Source organism: Hibiscus syriacus, unplaced genomic scaffold (genome assembly GCF_006381635.1).
Source record: "Hibiscus syriacus cultivar Baekdansim isolate YM2019G1 unplaced genomic scaffold, ASM638163v2 tig00110656_pilon, whole genome shotgun sequence".
NCBI classification, from domain to species: Eukaryota; Viridiplantae; Streptophyta; class Magnoliopsida; order Malvales; family Malvaceae; genus Hibiscus; species Hibiscus syriacus.
The window spans coordinates 940277-960745 of NW_024062816.1; the positions used below are offsets into that span (position 1 = coordinate 940277).

General features: G+C 33.1%; 1 protein-coding gene across 2 annotated transcripts; it reads right to left on the reverse strand.

Annotated features, from left to right (window-relative positions):
- Positions 1-4585: 4585 nt before the first annotated feature.
- On the reverse strand, positions 4586-6313 carry LOC120137341 (PRA1 family protein A1-like). 2 transcript variants are annotated; one of them, XM_039153109.1, is made up of 8 exons: positions 6290-6313; positions 6031-6233; positions 5762-5802; positions 5595-5673; positions 5340-5426; positions 5177-5265; positions 4999-5070; positions 4586-4910 (listed from the first exon to the last, which is right to left on the reverse strand). In XM_039153109.1, exons 2-8 carry the CDS (start codon positions 6186-6188, stop codon positions 4807-4809), a joined length of 630 nt encoding a protein of 209 aa, XP_039009040.1. In that variant the 5' UTR covers positions 6189-6233; positions 6290-6313; the 3' UTR covers positions 4586-4806. The 2 variants fall into 2 exon arrangements, with proteins under 2 accessions (XP_039009040.1, XP_039009039.1); XM_039153108.1 differs by lacking the exon at positions 6290-6313 and having other exon boundaries at positions 6031-6282.
- Between the last annotated feature and the right edge of the window lie 14156 nt (positions 6314-20469).

The window sequence follows — 20469 nt, forward strand, 5'->3', positions numbered from 1 at the left end:
CTTATAAGGTACTCGATAGAGTCAGACTAGTGGCCTAAAGACTAGCCATACCACCAGAGTTGGAGCGCATTCATAATATGTTCCATGTTTTCATGCACATGAGATACCGCTCCGACCCTTCACACATCATACCTTTAGAGCATATTGAGATTAGCTTGGATATGACCTATTCAGAAGAACCAGTCAGAATCTTGGCGAGTGAACTTAAAGAGTTAAAGAACAAGAGGATTCCTTTGGTGAAAGTGCTATAAAGGAACCATGACATTGAGGAAGCAACATGGGAAACCAATAAGGACATGCAGCATCAATACCCCCAGATTTTATACTCAGGTAAATTTCGAGGATGAAATTTCTTTCTATGAAGGGAGAGTTGTAACGTCTCGGATCCTGAGTTAAGAGTTTTGGGCTAATCTAAGATAGACCTTGGATTAAATCTCTAGCTTGTAGGAAGCTTTGAGCCAAAAATAAGTGAAATTGAGCTCATATTTAGCCCATTAGTGAATAAAAAGGGGTGTTTTTAATCTGCAGTTAGAATTGGATGGACCAAGGAAGCAATTTTACCCTTTTTTCAAAATAAAGTTGAATATCATTAAAATTGGGTGATATCACCGTATGAGAAAGCTTTATCTTTTTCTTCACTTTCTTGTCTTCTTCATATCTTCTTTTTCCCGTTTTCCTTCTCCCTTGTAAGGTAGATGTGTGAACTTCATTTCCAGTCCCTAATCAATGTTATATTGGTACGAATCATAACTCTTGCATCTCAAGCTTTGGTTCAAACTCTTAAACCACCCATTTCACCATAGTTTTCAAGAACGAGTTTTAAAAGGGTTTAAGAAACTAGATGGTTCCAACCCATTTTCAAATATTTCAAGCCTTAAGAAGTGTTTTTAAACCCTCCTTACCCCAAAATTAGTTAGTAATCAATGCATTTGATTCTATTATAGTGAGGGAAGTAGGAGAGAACTCCAAAGAAAAATAAGGAAAAATTCACTATTGGTTGAGCATTGGGTGTTTTCAACAGTTTAGCATCTAAGGTAACTCACTCTTGAATCAACTATATCATATGTAATTCATTTAGATGAAATGTAGTATATTGCATAAGCTTGAAGTATTCCCATTGTAGAATTCATGTTTTAGCGTTATGAACATGTTTAAAGCCCTATTTATGCTACTTTGTTTCCTCATAATACATTAATACTCTTTCAAGAGTATCGATACTTTGGGTCATAGTTTTGACACTCCCAGAAAGAATCGAAACTGGGCATTACATACTACTTTAAAGCATTGAAACTTTTGCAGGAGTATCAATACTCTTGGGCTAGAATCGATGCTTTTATTATGTTTTAGACAAAAAAAGCCAGTTTTTAAGGGAATTAGACTCGAGGTACCACCAACACTTCAGTATATACTCAATAAGACTTCTAGCAAGAACAATAATTAATATCATAACAGTAGGAATAGAAATAGCTAGGTTTACATAAAACTAGCCTTGTTTGAAGCTCAAAAAAATAATCATAACACCCGAGTTCCTTTAGCAGAAATATGACAGTAAGTGGATCCGAGTCAATGCCATGGCACTATAGTAGCCGACTGGGCACAGATGCTCTAAGACTCGATGGAGTAAATCGGTGGGTGGACGTTCCGATGCATAATTTTAGATCTCAACCATGAGCACCTGATGGTGCTTCGGCAATGCTAGAGGGGTACGTGAGCTCTGAGATGTAGAATCCCTCAGCTGCACCATGATACCAACCACATATTAGCATTCCAGTAGTTATAGACTCACACATGTTCCACTTTCTATTTCATTTAGTGAATGCATATAATATATTATAGTTTTTAGTAAGGCACTGAGCTTGTAAGCTCAGCGTTCGAAATGTGTTTTCGTGCGTAGGTTCTTAGGAGCAGATTGTGGGGAGCTATCATCATCATAAATTCCAGTACAGTAGAGCATATTTCCAGAGACCTTTTAGAGTACGTCAGAGTCATCTTTAGAGGGCATGTACTGTTATGGACCTTGTTATGTATTCAGTCAGAACTTTTTTGAAACTCAATATTTTGTATTATATTGTAGATGTATTTTGGGAGCTCCCCATTATTTGTAACCCCCAATTTATTGTTATGTTTTTATATTACATAATGAATGTTTAAATTTCAAAGATTTACAAACAGTTTTGAAAGAAAATTTTAGATCACTATTTCGGTAGTCCCGTGTAACATTGTAATCAAAAAAGCTTTGGGTCTAAATGGATTATGGTGTTCCAGGTTATCAAAGACTTTAATGAAATTATGTTTTCTTATGAGAATGAAGGGGACTTGTTCGTAATGAGAGGCAAATGAGTGCTTTTAGAGATTCTATTGAGGATTGTAGTTTCAATTTATATACCTCATCTATATGTGTTGTTTAAGTTATTTAAATTTCAATTTCAATTTGTAATTTCATGTTTATTTAATTTAGTCCTTAAAATTACATTATTGTTAAAATTGACCCATAATTATTTATATTTTTTATATTTTACTCGAAATCATATACAATTACAAATTATAATTCGTTGTTCATGAAATGCGAAAAATAATTAACCCAAAAATGACACAACTCGAAATCAATTCGTATTCGGTGAGATTCGACATGAATTTTGTTTGTCAATGATGTGACCTAATCTGAACGAGATCCGACCTGAAGTCCATCCAAACTTTAATTAACTTGGTATTTAACTAATTCAAACATAAACTATTTTGACCTGAACTGACATTGATTCGAACTGAAATTAATCATATCTGAACCCGAACTGAATCTGATGACAAATCAACTTGAAAATGACCTGAATTGATTTGACCCGGACTGACATGATCCGAGTTGATCCATCACGTTGACCCGACACGACTTGTATTTGATTTGACCTAACCTGATAGAATTTGACTGAAACTTGAATGGTTACCTGATTTCACATCCCTACTACATTGTAATCATACCAGACTAGGGTTAGCGTTTGATCAATTCAAACTAAAATTTTGAGTTATTTGAGTTGATGAGTTCTAAATTGTTACTCAAACTTGATTTGAATTTTTTTTGAGTCAATTCGAGTTTATAAAATTCAAGTAGAATAGTTCTAGTTTCTATTTTAATTTAATTGTAAATATTTCTAATATTATGATACTATTTGATTCCAATTTAAACAGTTTTCTATAACTATATACCTATATGTTTCTTAATATTTTTTTATGTGATATACATAAATCATACAGTGTCAATGAACTCGACTCAAACTTGAACATAGATTCATATAAAATGAACCCAGCACCTAATAACAACCAGGATTCGGTTCCACAGAAATCCTCCTCTACCACTGCATAACGGTTTCAATTGACAAATACTTCATTATTCTTGATGATACTATAGGACGGCAGCAAAATAGGGTATGAAAATTAATGCATCCATATAAAATCATTCGCAATCAGAAGGCGCGATATTTTACACTATCTTAGCAACAAATTCACACTCAAGGAACTACAACAGGTAGGTAAGAGACACATTACCAGCTAAGATAACTAATTGCTTATGTGAATTCTGCACCTTTTTTGTTCATTTTCTTCTCAAAGGGGGCATTGAGTAAAAATATTCTCAAACGTCTTCCCAATATGGGGTAAAAACAAAGACGGAAATCGTCTGATTTACAGAAAAAAAGAGGTACTGACAATTTACACCTTGTGTGCTATTGCAAAGAATTGCAACTATCATGTCAATCCAGCGGAAGAAACCACATTTTATATCGACAACAGTCGTGCAACCTTATAATAACAAGATCTACTAGAATCCCATCATCAGAGCCTTCATTGCCTGAAAAAACCAAACAATAATGAGAATCATGAACAAAACACGACCTTCTCATATAACAAGAGGCAACTACATGGCAAATCTAAAAGGGATGTGCAGTGATGAAGATGAAGGTTGATGTTATACGTTGCAAGTGAAAGTAGCAGAGTTCAGATATGATAAAATCAAGGGCCCGTATAGCACCAGGACCATGGCAACAAAATTTTGAAGCAGTACTACCATGATTTACTACAAGAAAATGTTCAAGAGAGTTGTTAAATTAGTGTCTGGTCAGTCCATTAACCTTTCGATACAAACCCAGATTTTTTACTAGAACATGCAAAACCAGTGGTAAATTTCAAATTTGATCCATGGAAAAATTTGATTACAAATTTTAAAGCAAATTGAACGTGGTCCAATTGTGTAACAAATGCAAACATATTCATTTTACCTACTAGGCCAAGTATCATCCTGTCCAACCCCAATGGCATTGATCCAAAGTGACTAAAAAGCATCAGTAGAAGCTAAAAATAACTTAGCTGAGTATATCCCTATTCCGTGCACATTTGAGAAGCTAATTGTTTTATCAGCTACCATTTAACCCGAGTAAAATATGTGATTTCAACTGTAGATTTATCATAATCAGATGGAAATAAAGCACTAAAGGACAGTTATAGATACACAGTAACTAGTACCACCATATGGAGAAGGTTTTGAAACATAGTGCAAGTGTGGAGTACTGGAGTGCGGACTAGAGAAAACAAACAAATCAAAGATACCAATATGCTACTGCACATACATTATAGTGAACTAGAAAATCACAATCATGAAATACATAAGAATAGCATGTGAATATACAGAATATTCCAAAAACAAGAAGGTGAATTTAATCAATAGTGAATTCCGTTGAATATTTAACTGGTAAAAACTAGAGAAGTAAAACAAATATAACATTGGATGTAGATAAGCTTACATGCTATAGAATATATGATCTACAGCTCACTGTAATTGCGCCAAACGGCACGAAATTCCTCGCGAAATGTATTAAGACGAGCCTTCAGGTTAGGAGTTCTAAAACTTGCATGAAGGATAGTGACTGTGAGAGAGAGAGAGAGAGAGTTAGAAGAAAAAAATGACATCTTAAGGAAGGGGAATGAGAAAGAGAGAGAAATAAGATTGCTAACCAAGCAGGGCAATGGCAAGTGCCCATAGCAGAGTCAAGAGACCACAGGATACATACCAAAGGATGAAACTCACTGCAACAAGAATTGTAAAATTTGTCGGTTTATATACTACATTGGATTGCAAACAGAAAGGTTCTGATTTCTTCTTAAAAGAAGCATTTCTGAAACATATTGATACCAGATGAGAATATGAAGACAAAGACCCAACGTGGCCGACCACATATGTGAATTGTTCTTTTAGCTGATGGACGACCACGGATAACAGGTCTGACAACAACGAAAAAGTTAGTAACCAAATCAAGGATATATAGTCTGCAAGCACAAAAGTAATAAAAACTTACGTAAGAGGGGGCCTCATCTTAGCTGCTAAATGTGGGGAGAATTGCCTCACAGTTCTAGTCACCTTCTCACTAAAAGTACCAGCAAAGCTGTAAAAATAATACACGAATTGTTATAGACATGAGTCACACACTAAATCTAACCATACCAAAACCTTCAATACATGTTCTCATTCATCCATTTCAAATGTAACATTCAAAATAACATAACTGACTTAAAATCCAGAACACTAAACAAAGAGGTCTAACATTGCCTACCTATCATTAAGAAAGGCAATGCTAAGCGCTGTTAACATCGCAGCTAAAATAGCAACCGGACTCCTCAGGAATCCCAAACCTGCAAAAGTAAAAAAATATATATCTATAAATAAAAATACATGTACTGAAAATAAACTCGAGCGCCACCGTTGATTTTGTCTGCTTACCAAGAATAACAACAATCATAATGAAATAATTGGTTCGGTAGCTGCAAAGAGAAAGAAAAGCATAAAATCAAAGTAAGAAACTGAACGAAATGAAGCATCTGATCTAGTATTCCCGAAAGCACATTCAAGATCAAGAGTCATGAATTGACTTTGTTTATTTATTTATCGCAACAAATTTATAAAATTTTCTCTTCTCGACAAACAAACAGCACCGATCAAGATTCAAACTGATTGGAATAAAAGAAGAAACTAAAATTTAAAAAAAGTACTAGTAGAGATTGCATTTAAGGCGGCTATTCCATTTGGCGTATGATCGAGGGACGGTGAAGCGAGAGAAGAATTCGGGGAGAGGACGTGGCGGTGATGACCAGTCAACTTCACGAAGCGCATCAATCAGATCCTCAGCGGTCACGTTTCCCCAATCCATTCTATTTGATTATGTTCGACCCTCTTTTCTTCTCTATACGAAACCCTAGAAATTAGGGGAGAAAGGAAATTTTTACTAGGAAGTGGAGCTGAGGAAGCTACAGATTGTTTGGGAATTGGAATTGGAAGCTTTTCTTTGGAGAGTTTTTTTGCTATGAACAGAAGAAGGCAAAATGGGGTTTAAAAATTAAACATGCTTAAGTGCCCCAGGAATTATACAACAACAACAAAATCATACTCTATGCAATGGGATAAGAGAGGTAGGTTAGTAGACATTTTTTAACGTATGGTTAGAAGCAATTTCTGTAGATGATTTTTGTCAGTCAAAAAAATTAAAAATAAAGATAAAATACAATGCATGTATAAATAAATATATAAATAAATAATCTTTATATGCAGTATTCATATGTGCGTTTATAATAAAAAATAATCCCTGTAAATAAATCTCTGTATATAGAAAAAAAGATAAGACTCAAATAAATTTAAAAAGAGAAAATAAAAAAAAAATAATAAATAAAAATCAACAATAACAAACTACGAGACGAGATTCAAACCGGGAAAATTCTAGTGTGTAAGACTTGCGTAATAACCAACTACGCCATCCAGATAACTTGTCATCGAGGCTTTAATAAACATAAAATAACAATTAAAGAAGTCTTTTTTATTGCTTTTTTGTTAGGGTGTAACCGTGTAATAGTTTCTCTAGTCTGGTTAAACTTGATTTTACGTGCAAACAAAAACCACTGAGTTTATTCGATGGAAACTATCGACATTATGGTGGGTCACTCTCAATACCGATGAAGCTGTTAATCGCCTTTTCTTTATAGGATTGATAGGAGGCCTTGTTCAGAGTTATGAGGGAGACTGATTATTTGATTTTAATAAACATCTTGAAATCTCTACCATCCTCGAAGCTGAACTCTGAGGAATATATGAAAGTTTCAACCTCACTTGGTCCTATGGTTTTAAGCATGTTCAATGCCAAACTGATAGCGTAGAAGCTTACAAACTGATCATGCCTCCTTCAACATACTCTTATTCTTTTTCGTTGCCAAACTTCCACCCAACTCCGATGGCTTAATTAGGGATGGCAACGAATCGGGTTAAGGTCGAGTTTTTGGTCAATATGACTCTAACCGAAAATATGTATTCTCTATCCGAACCCAACCAATCCGAAAATTATATATCCTCCATCTGATCTGACCCGACCCAAAAATATATAACCTCCATATAACTCCGACCCAGTCCAAATTTTAGAGTATAAATCTGATCCGATCCAATCTAACTTGTATAAAATAAGAACTTAATTAAAAAATAATAATAAATTATTTTAAGAAAATTGCATCATTATCCCTGGGTCGGGTTGTGTCGGAGTTCTTTTTACCTTCAACCCGAACCTAACCTAACCAGACCCGACCTCACCCCTTAAAAATTTGACTTGAGCTAATCCGAATCCAAAATTCTTTAAAGGAAATCTAAACCAATTAAATTAGGTCAAATCAGAACCCGTCGATTTCTGATTAAATTACCACCCTAAACTGCACTCATATTTGTTATTACTCTTTCTAGAGATTTTTTTTTGGTACGATTGAACAAAGCAGTAAACTAGTTCTCATGGTTGTTCTTATCCGCTAATGAATTTCAGGTGGAGGCAACTTTAGAATAGCTGAATCATCTCCTTGTAGAAGTGCGAGATTCACAAGTTTATCGGCGCATTGTTATATGAAATATGTTTTTCTCATATTTGTACTTTTTCTCTAAATAAAATATTTATACTTAATTAATTAAATTTAACTGAATTAATATCATTATTGGTATAATTTTAAAATAATATAAAATTAAATACACTTAAATATTCAATATTATCATTTATTACTTATTTTATTAACTACATGTTTTTTCCTTTCTATTCTCAACCATCTTACAACTCAACTCAGTTTCTTACGATCCTTATTATAACAACCAAAATTTCAACCATAGTAAGTTCGTATTATCTTTGCAGGTGGCCTAAAAGAATACTAAAAGTAGAACGACTATTTTATATTTTTATATAAAATTTATATTTTATATAGCTTTTATGCTCATTATAAAAAAACACAAATTATATCATTTTTTTCATTTATATGTCTAAATTTTTTCTTCAATTAATATAGTACCTAACGTTACGAACGTTCATTTAAGTGTCTCAAATAAAACGGTCATTAAAAAGTACGATACATGTTATGTTTATATTTAAATTTAGGTCAGAGTTTTTTTTTTGGTGAAAAAGGTTGTCATAACAATTTTTTTTAAAATAACTAAATATTATTTTTAAAAAATATGATTTTATTTTGAAAAATTGGTAATTTGGAATTAATTGGATGAAATTGGATAGGAGTCGCCATCGACCTTTGAGTTAGGTAGGTCGAATACCAAAAAATCTTTTAAAACAATTTTAAGAAAATTTGTTTTTTAAGACAAAATTTGGTCTGCATATACCAAAGATTCATTTTTGGATTCAAGAGTCGATTAATCGCGGGGAAAGGTAAGCACTCCCACAGCGCCCAAAATTAGTATTGTGTCGCTTACACTTTGTCGTAATGGTAGAAATCATGAATCAAATATAAAGTTAAAATATGATCCATTCATTGAATATTGATTAATTTATTTCGAATTATTTATTAGGGAAAATTTTTTAACTTGAAAAGAAATCTCGAGATTAGTAATCCTCCATCGGAAAGCTATCTCGTCTATTTCTTATCTGTAAAAAACATTCCCTCCCCGATAAAAATATGTATCGAATATATAAACTGAAAATTGACATTTGCGTAAAATAACATAAATTGTCATTTAGAAGCATGCATTGCATCATTTGAATTAAAACCGATTAATTAGCATTAAAAATAACTTTGATTCATTTCAAGCTCTCATTTTGTTAGAACGTCGTATCGGATTGCAACACTTCGATTAAGTGATACTTTCCACGCCCGTTCTACAAATGCAGTTCTTGAAAATATTTGAATATTATTTATAGACAAAGCGTACAATAAAAACAAATGTGAATGGACATAGGTGAAATAAAAATTTTACAATAAATAAAGACAATAATATTTAATTAATATAATACAAATGACTACATAATATGTAAAATATGTACATGCATAAGAGACTGAAATAAAAACAAATAAATATTACAAACCAAAATATAATGGACAAAAATAAAGCATTTGATAATTCCAAGGACCAAAATAGGAACTTGAAGGAGCTAAACAGTAATTACAAACAAACCAGAGCCAAGATCAGATAAATTAAATAATACATGTGCTGGAAACGAAAATAACCCATAAATACTATTAAGGACTAAAATATAATGAAAGTAAAACATACAGGCAAATTAAGGATTTGATCCAAAATACATAATAATGACCAGAATGTAAGTTTCATAAACATTGAGGCCAATGTGTAAATTTACAAAATATTAACAATGTACAATCAAGTGAGCAAGATACAAAAGTTACAAAAGTGATGAATAAAATATAAAATGATAAAACTACAACAAATGATTATAACAGAAGGTTACAAAAACTTAAGACCCCATTTAATAATTTACCCATACGCTAAACTTCCACCCAACCCCTATCCAAACGGCACTGTTTCGATCGGGAATATAAGCCCAAAACACGGGCTTTTATCTTATTCCCCTCATTCTTTCATAATTTCAGAAAATCAGAGAGAGAGAGAGAGAGTTCACATGTAACACCCCAACCCGTACCCGACTCGGATACGAGTCTGAGATATCACATTAACTTTTGAAAATGATATTCTTTCAAAATATCAAAACATTTGAACTCATATTAAGAAAATACTATCATATATTGTTGAATTATGTTCGTTAAAACCAATTTGAAAAAATTATACATTTTTATGAACAGTAAAATACGATATGAACAGTGCCGTGAACATAATGAACAATATTGCTATAATACTGCTACATTACTTTCGTAAAAATATGTATAAACTCGTAAAAATCTAAGCTTCCATCCGTATAAAATTTATCAATTACATAAACACGTTTAAAACATTACAAAATTCAATCGTATGACTTTTCAAAACCGATTAGAATATATCGGATTTAATTCTTTATTTACATGCCAACTACTATCCTTATTACAACATACATACTATACATTTCTTTTCTGATCTGATCTTTGGAAAGGATGAACTGACTGTCTTGCATAAATTTTACATTATTCTTCTTCTCAAAACCTACGCATGAAACAATCACACGCTAAGTCGTTGACTTAGTGAGACATATAAAACATATAATAAAATGCATACATATACATATACCATTAACATACTTATCACTGCTCATATTACTATCACTAATTCCTTTTTATCATGTAATCATATATTGTACCTTTTTATACTCACCATCGGGCATCCTTGTCATTTCACAACAGAGCACACATAGTATCATATCAAGTTATTTATTTACTCTCTTCAAAGATCATGTATTAGCCCATGTATACTTTTGAGAACTTAAGGTATGTGAGTACATTGAGTTTTTTCACAATTATGTTGTCACCACAGCTTGTATAAATATCCCGAAGGACCAGTCCATAGATTCGAAGAATCTAGGTAAACAGTCCATATGTCCCGAAGAACATAGGTAAACAGTCCATATGTCCCGAAGAACATAGGTAAACAATCCATATGTCCCGAAGAACATAGGTAAGCCCTCGACCCTTGGCATGCCAACTAACCCTTAGCTCTTATATCACATAACATGGGCATTATCACTTATAACAGTTCACATTACTTATTCATATCCTTCATCTTATAAACACATATCTTTTCTTTTCAGTCACGTATCACATGTACGTGTAATCATTGATCTTATAATCACATGTTCCTTCTCTTTTGTCACATACCACATGTATGTGTAAACATATATTTAATATCATATAACACGTATCACAAATGCATGTATTCACATAGATCATTTCATATGGCTTTTATCATTTCTTATTTGTTCATGTAACCTTGCATGTCATATCAAGTAACATATAATAACATACATCCATTTTTATGTACTAGTGCACACATAGTAATCACATAACATTTTATAAGTTACTTCTTACCATAGTAACTCCATCATTGGCTCATCGCAAGCCAATGTTTGATCAATCACATAAGTACAATTTAAATTGCACTCACCTTAGCCTTGCTTTGATTCAATCCTAACTCTTCGATTGTTCCGTAACTCGTTTAGGCTCGATATCTACATAAATATAATTTCCGAGATGATTATCAAAAGCCTAAACCTTATAACTTGATGTTAATAACTCAAGCTAGTTTAATAAACCAAATTTTAACTTTTCATTTAGGAGTGTATCGATGCACTATGGGTGCATCGGTACACAAAATAGCTTTGAACTCCCATGCATCGATGCACCCCTTAATGCATCGATGCACATTCAAAAATTATATTAGTGCATCAGTACACACTCATAGTGCATTGATGCACCTACTCAGAAAATCACTATTCATGAACGAAAATTCACTATATCAATTTAAATTTTCATGTTCATTCCCTTTCATATTCTTAACTCATATATACATACTTAAACTAACTTATATCCATATAAACTATCTTTATCTTCCATATCTCATCATGATTCTTAAAACTAAGAATCATACCAAATTTTCCATGTTATCCAAACTTAATTCTAACACTTCTAACTTCTTATTCTCATAGATGACAAGTCAAATTTATCCTCCAAATTCATTTAAACCTTCTTATTCAAAATTTCACATAAAAACCCATTTTCTTTAATCTATCATAACTCCTCTATCTTTTGATTTTAAGATAACTTAAGCTTTCCTTAAGCTTAGTTATCATCTAAGGATCAAAACTCACTCTTAAAATTAACAAATAATCAACAAAATATAAAACTCACATTTGCTCTAGCTTTGACATGTAGAAGAAGATAAGAAGATGAAGAAGAAAAGTTTGGAAACTTATCTCTTCACACATGCATCACATGGGTATTATAATACCCACTAAATTTTATTTAATTATTTTTCTTGTTCAATGACATATTTTCCCTTTGACTCTTTCAATAATTACTAACAACCTTTTAGGAAATACTTTCAAATAAATCATTGAACTTTTTAACTTTTCCACTTTAATCACCAAATTCTAAAATTTTACAATTTAATCACAACCTGTAGTTTGGGATGTTACAAATTTCTCCTCATTTTAAGAAAATTCGTCCTCGAATTTTTATTACACATTGATAAGAACATATCTTCTAATGTTCTTACGTGTCTCCTTTACTTACTCTTTTCTTCTTTTAGTTCTTTAACTAACTTTTTCCTATATTCATTCATCTACTGTCATTTATCATATAAACAGTAACCAAATTCTTATTCCATCATCATTTGACCAAAATTCAACTTTAAATTTCTTCAACTGTGATTAAACATATACTTTATAGAATCAAACAATCTTTTCACATCACCTTGCACACTTTCGTATTTCTATATCGAATCTATCATTTATACTTCCATATAACCTCTATCATACTTAACCCTTTAATTTCATTCTTCATTTAATTTCCTTATCCCTTTACTCATCCGTAAATCAAAATCTCCTTGTAACATATATCATATCTTTTCTTCAGACTCTTATACTCTTTTCATATCACTTATATTCATCTTTAATTACTGATCTTTATCCCATCTTTATAACTTTAATAATCAACTTTACTTATACAAAACCTTATTCTTCACCATCTCTTACACTTGTATTTTTCTTCCTCAAAGCTCCCTTTAAAACTTGTAAATACTCTTCTCTTTGCCTTCATCATATCTATATAATCCAAATACTTAACCATATTCAAATCCATATCATACTTAATTAACTTACTCTATCTTTTCTTTCAATCTATAACTCTATCACATTTACTATTACAGTTAATAAACATAAATTGTTCAATCTAGGGCACAAACCCTAATCATCCAATCATATACCTTCTTTTCCGTCGAAATTTTCCTCCACGGTATCGTACTCAATTTTTTTTTCAACTCAGACTTTTACTCACACACATCATTATTCCTCTGTTTCAAAATCAAATGTTGTAACTTCCTTTCTCTTATAAATTGATCACCGATATACTTATTCTCAAACTCTTTCTTATCAATTCTTAGCTTTACTCAACCATACGAATCTTCAATTCCTTCACTATATCACATTCATATAATCAACACATTTTTCATCATGTAATCTTATTAGCGAATGCTAATTATTTCTTCTAGAGTACAAACCCTTATCATGTCCACCCTATTGCTTATACATAGTATTATCCCTTTATTTCAAATCCATAATTCTGATTTCATTCATCTTATAAATGTATCACTGATGCACTTATTATTGAACTCTTCTACAAATTCTAACCACATCATTTGATCTTTTAGCGTTCTTATGGTGACATTTGTTCACTATATTCTATCTTATCCACGTAATAACGAAACTTCTCAATTTAACTTCACCACTTTGGAGAAATGGAAACCTTGTAACATTATCTTCATATCATTTATCCAAATGTCTGTAGCAACAGAAACTTCCTCAAATTCACTTGAGCTCAGGTGCTCATAACTCTTTTAATTATTTCGATACATTCATTCTATGAATTAAAGAAGTATACAATTGAAAACATTGGAATATCATTCAACATCATGAATCATTCTTGAATCTTATACATGCATTCCCTGAGGTTTTCGATCTTCTCCTTGCCTGGCCAGGGCAGGTGAATGCTATTACCTTCAGGTCTATCACCTTGTGCTTCACTTTGGAAGCTCTCATATATTCATGTGCTCATATCATTTCTTCTATCACATATCACGTGTGCATATGATCATCCAATTCATATCATATAGCATACGCCATTTGCATATGTTCAAATATCATCTATCATATCATATAAACATATATATTTCATAAATAATTCTCAGGTATTCACTTATCTTATAAACATAACAATTTAACTCTATTAGCAAGACAATACACTCCTTACACTATCATATAAATTTTTTTCACTTTGTGTTGGCATGTATACTTTTTAAAACACTTTGACTTCGTTTTTAGCCTAGAATCGGCTAAACCGTATCTCTGATACCATTAAATGTAACACCCAACCCGTGAACAGTCTCCGATGAAGCTGAACAGTCTCGGGTTTAGGTAAGTTGTTCTCTCTTTTTTCTCTTTTGTTTCTTTCGTTTTTTTCTCTAGGCTCTCTTTTTCTTTTTTCCGATTTTCTTCTCCTTTTCTCACTGATTTTTTCTCTTATTTTTATCCTCCCCGAATCTCTCCCCTTCTGTGTGATATTTTCTTCCCCTTTTATTTTTAATGGTATGATATATGTTTGGTACAGATTTCCTAGGGATTTGATTTGGATTTATTTCATTTTTATATTTGGATTTTTTATCTGATATGATTTGCGGTCACTATAGGTTGAAAACAACAGTGAGAGTGGGTGGCAGCTACGGTGACAGTGGAGAGCAGTTAGGCGACGGCGGCCACTACAGCTACCTAGGATTATGATGAAACCTTAGGTGAATAGGTCGGGTTAGTTGAACCGGGTAGGATCTTGGGTCAGGTTAGGTCGGATCCAAGTTTGAAGTCTGGGCTCCAATTAGTTTTTGGATCTTCTTGGGTCGGGTTGGTTTGGCTGGGCCTGGTGCTGGGTTTGGAGCTTGTAATGGTGGCTGTTGGTTGGTTTGTAATGGGCCCTATAAAATGTAACAAAAAAAGTTAATAATATTGAAAATAATAATAATAATAATAATAATAATAATAATAATTAATAATATTTTTAAGACCCGGACAAAAACGGGTGTCTACAGCTGCCCCTTTTGCACATTCTTATGTTAACATGAATAGGGCAAAGACGAAAAAGATAACAAGTTTTTATTGGTTCTCTTTGTTTCCTGGAAATTTGATATGTTTGTTGTTGAGGACGACATTGCTCATACGCGATGAAGAGTTCTAGTCGTCTAAGGGTGACACGACTGCTACGTGACGAGGATATCTGGTCGGTGGATGACACAGTTCCTACGTGATGGCACGGTGATATCTAGGGGTGACGCGGCTCCTACGTGATGAGAAGATCTGGTCAGGGGATGGCACGGTTCCTACGTGATGAGGATGGTTGGTCATCTTTAGGGATGATAACACAAGTCCTACGTGATGAGGACAACTGGTTATATAAGGGTGACACGGCTCCTACGTGATCAAGAGATCTGGTAGGCGGATGACACAGTTCCTATGCAATGAGGATGGATGGTTATTTTTAGGGATAATGTTTCAAGGGAAACAAACTCAAAGATGATGTTTCAAGAGAAACTGTCTCAAGAGAGATAAAATTCGTTTCAAGGTAAACAAGCTCAAAGATAATTGTTTCAAGAGAACTGTCTCAAGAGAGACAAAATTTGTTTTAAGGGAAATGTTCTCAAAGATGAGGTTTCAAGAGAAACGGTCTCAAGAGAGATAAAATTCGTTTCAAGTGAAACGATATCAAAGATCATGTTTAAAGAGAAACTATCTCAAGAGAGACAAAATTCGTTTCAAGAGAAACAATCTCAAAGGTTTATTAATTTTGTTTCAAGTGAAACAATTTCCAAATTGTGTGTTTTGAAGGAAAATTGTCTCAAGAGAGACGAATCTATTTTGAAAGAAACAATCTCAAGTGAGATCAACTAAGTAAAACAATGTTGAAATTTGTCGTAAAGGGAAAATGTCTCAAGCGAGACTAAATTTATTTTGAGAAAAATTGTCTCAAGCGAGACAAAACTTATTTTTAAAGAAAGCTGTCTCAAGCGAGACAAAATTTGTTTTTTTAGAAAAACTGACTCTAGCGGGATGACGCTTTGTTTAGAGAGAAACACCCTTAAAGGAGATAGACAGTCTGTTGAGGAAACACCTTTATAAGATCTGATCGTTCACTTCAGGATGTCAAATCTGTAGATGACATTGTTTCTTCATGTTAGAGACACCTGGTCATTTTTAAACTTTTATTTCATGAAGGATCAAAATGATTCATCTATGACTGACTATATTGGATGTTATGATGTATGACAAGATAAATTTTATTTTATGTGTTTGATTTGATAAATTTTTGGATTTGTCCTCATGAGAGGGGAAATGTCTTTAAGAAAGACAAAATTTCAAGTGACACTTTTAAAAGTATCATCATGGAGGGAAAATCAAAATCTTTATTGTGCTTGATGATGAATGTATGATGCAAAGATGCAAACTCATGTAACATGTATGTTGATGTATGTTTTCTTGATCTGGAAGAGGAATGTTACGTGAGCATCTTCATTTCCACTAGGGTATACTCTTGCAAACTTCGACATGAGACAATTTGTTTTCCTTGTCCCAACTTTGATCATGAGCTTCTAAGAGATATTTGTTGAATTCTAAGATATGCTTACAAAGAGATTATCTTGTTTGAAAATGTTTTCATTCTTCTTTTTATTTTCAAAATTTAAAAAATATCAATTAAAAGAAATTTGAAAAAATATTGCTTCCTTCTAAGTTTCACAATCGAAGCAAATCATAAAACATGAGTTCATTGGATATCAAAAGAATTAACTGCTCTTTTAATCTTTGATAGCTGCAAATAAATATCAAGATCAAAAGGTTGATTTTGAGTTTGGTACCTAAATTCTATGGTTTGTTTCATTGATTCGTCCTTTTTCATTTTCTTAATCATTGTGAAAATTAGAACATGGCCCTCATTCTTGGTTTGTCATTTTAGAACACTTTTGTTTCAGTTCTCTGAATTCTTCCATTTATTCAAGCTTCGCAGACTTCTCTAGTCAAGGTAGTGCAGAAATATCGGTCTAAAAATGACATTTCTGAGTGCTCGTGTGAAGTTGACTATAGTAAGTGTTCCTCAACTCCCTTAGTCCATATTCACCAAAACTCCTTATTTAGTAAATTTGATTTAATTTGTCATTGTTTGGCTAGCTAAATTCAACTTTATTGTACATATATTTTATAATTGACTTTATCTGCTAGTTAAAAGATTCATGTCGTCATAAAGTCTTCGACTTGACAACCATAGTGGAGCAAACACCGAATTGCCAGGTACATGATCAATGTCATGGTTTGAATGTAATCTATTCATAAAGTCAGGGCTTTCGAGTTTCCTCTATTAACCAATTACTTTAGTGAAATAGATCAGTTTTATTTTATATATATATATATATTGGGTATACGGATTCCATTTCTTAAGCTTGTTAATAAGAACCTGTTATAGTCTATGTGTTTGTTGAAGGTCAGAAAATATCATCATTAGAATTCAATTCCTAAACAACTGACCTAAACTAGATTCATCTACTCGACCATTCCATCTGTGAAGATCATGGTCATCATTAAACGTCATCAACAAAAGTATAAACTAATCAGCTCATTCTTCAATGTCAGTATTGTTAGTACCTTTTATCCTGCCATTCTTGATAGCTCTTTCAACCATTTATTCACACTTGATGATGTCAGAGAAACTCTTATTTACAGCTCCTATCATGTAGTTGATATATGGAGATTTCAATGTATCGATGAATAAAGTGATGAACTCTCTTTCAATCATTGGTGGATGTACTTGAGATGCAACATCCCTCTATCATTGTGCATATTGTCAGAAGCCTTCACTACTTTTCATCTCCATATTTTACAGCGTTGTTCGATCAGGGACCATATCATTCATGTACTTGTATTGGCCCATAAAGGCACGATCCAAATCCTTCCAAGAGCGGATTTGAGTACGACTCAATTGATTATACCACTTAAAGCGGGTCCAGTCATACTGTCTTGAAAGTAATGGATCAACATCTGATCATTGTTGGTATATCCAGTCATCATTCGAATAAACATCGTGAGATGGCCATTAGGGCAACTGGTTCCATTGTACTTCTCAAAATCGAGCATTTTGAATTTGGGCGAGAGCACCAAGTCAGGAACTAAGACTAGTTCTCTTGCATCCATTTCGTTATGAGAGCTTTATCCTCTCATTCCTTTAAAAGTCTCTCTACACCACATTTTCAAATTCTATAGGATCTCATTCTTAGCTCTTTTCATTGCATCAGGAGCGGCCATGTTATGATCAATAGAATTATCCTAATGATCTATCACATTTGTACGAGTTTTAGTGGTGGAGAAGCCTACTGGGTGGCTTGAAAGCTTGTGGGGTAAAATGAATATTGGTGGATTAGCATAGGCCACCATACATTCGGAGGTTCCTCTGGTCGAGGAAATCTTCTCTTTGCCTCTTTCTTGGTTGAGCCCATTCAGTTTTGCTACAATTTGATTAACCAGGTCATCTTGGTTTTGCAAGATACGATCCACGGTGGCCTTTTGCGTCTGCTCATTTTAGCTTCACACTCCATTTGCATCATTTGAATAATCACTTCCAGTTCTTTCTTTAATTTCTTAAATTTTGCATCAATTCTCAGTAATGTGTGAATGCAGTTGCACAGTTAGAAGTACTTCCTCAAAGTTCCCCACAAGATATGATTAATGCATATAAAAAATGCTTAAATGAATGTCATGCAAAATGCAATGATGCAAATGAAGATGCAAAAATGTTGATCCTAACGATAAATATCATTGAATGATTTTCACCAGAAATAAAAGCCTTCACTTGACAAGACAATCCATTTTACAAACAAGCTTTCACTTAGATGTCCAGTCTGAAGTGGATCCCTGCTTCATCTCGGATCTTCGTCCTTGAAAATGATGCCTCTCAAGCACTTTGTAACCTAACTCCGTTAATGTCTCGACGGTGCTGAAGTCAGTGTGTCGCTCCTTGATAACTAGTAATGAGATGTTCGTAAATAGGGCTCTACTACCGGATTACTTCTCGGATCAATGGATCATCATTTCAGTCTCGAATGTTATACGATCTTCGAACAAGTCTTATTTTTGTGCTCTAAACTTCTTTTTAACTCTCAGTGCATGTCTGTGTATGCGACTGCTTGATTGAAAACTTTTACCTCTTCTTGTGAAAATTTTCTCTCGAATATCCTCTTGCAGATCAATACTTTCGCATTATGTCATGTTGATGAAATGCAATGCAATGCAAAAACAATGAAAAATGACACAAACAAAAGAGAAAAAATGAGTTAGTACAAATAATATAATCAATAGAGTTAAAAGATGCTATATATAGATAAATATAACACCTACCCAATCATGATATCTACCCGAACATGCTTTTATTAGATAGCAAATCCTACCCGGACATGCTTTCTACCCAAAAATGATTAATCTCAAGAAAATAATCTTAACCGCATGGTATCTAGTTCGCATGATTTTATTCGAAAAGAATAAATATATTCTACGAACTTAAGCAAAAAGTAAAGGTTTAGAAATACTCATCCTTTGTGTACACTTATTTGGGTACCTACTGACGGAAAGAGGTTCGATATGACTCTGGGGTGACCGTTCTACAATTCACTATATGCATGGTTTCAGCTTTATTGAGAAAAAAGTACTCGAATTATCCTTGATGTCGGTACCCCCTTGGGCTGCCAAACCCTAAATCCTCACCTATTACAGGTTTCAAACGGAACGAGTTCAATTCGAGGGCATTCACTTCCTTATACCCATACGAAGAATAAATCCCTACGAAGGTATAAGGTATGTATCTCATGGGTTATTTGCTAAAACTCATACGAATAATAAATTCTTAAGAGAGTAAAGCATTCACCCCGACTTATTTGGATCGAAGCTCGGGTCTAGAGCTTATGTTATGCAAATGCAAGTTATGTGTGTGAGGAGGAATGTACAAACATTTGACTCAAAAGGAAATGTAAAGCTCTAAAAAACTTGGACAGAGCTAAAAGCAAAAATTAAAATTTTAGTATGACAAATTAAAAACTTCAATAAATGGATCATAAGTTAACTAAAGACTTGAACTCATAATTTCCACCACAACGACAATGTGTAAGTCACTTACAACCTAACTCTCTAAAAGAATCCCCAGAAGAGTCGCCAAGTTGTCATAACCATTTTTTTAAAAACAATTAAATATTATTTTTTTAAAAAATTATGACTTTATTTTGAAAAATTGGTGATTTGGAATTAATTGGATGAAATTGGATAGGAGTCGCCATCGACCTTTGGGTTAGGTAGGTTGAATACCTAAAAACGTCTTTTAAAATAATTTTAAAAAAATTACTTTTTAAGACAAACATTGGTATGTGTATATCAAAGATTCATTTTTGATCCAGGA

What these genes read in the sequence shown, in the direction of transcription:
- LOC120137341 (XM_039153109.1), bottom strand. Translation starts at nt 6,188, where the DNA reads ATGGATTGGGGAAACGTGACCGCTGAGGATCTGATTGATGCGCTTCGT. An exon ending in CTTAAATGCAATCTCTACTA is followed by an intron (nt 5,803 to 6,030) that starts GTACTTTTTTTA and finishes TTCTCTTTGCAG; the next exon opens with CTACCGAACCAATTATTTCA. An exon ending in TGTCTTCATATTCTCATCTG is followed by an intron (nt 5,071 to 5,176) that starts GTATCAATATGT and finishes TTCTTGTTGCAG; the next exon opens with TGAGTTTCATCCTTTGGTAT.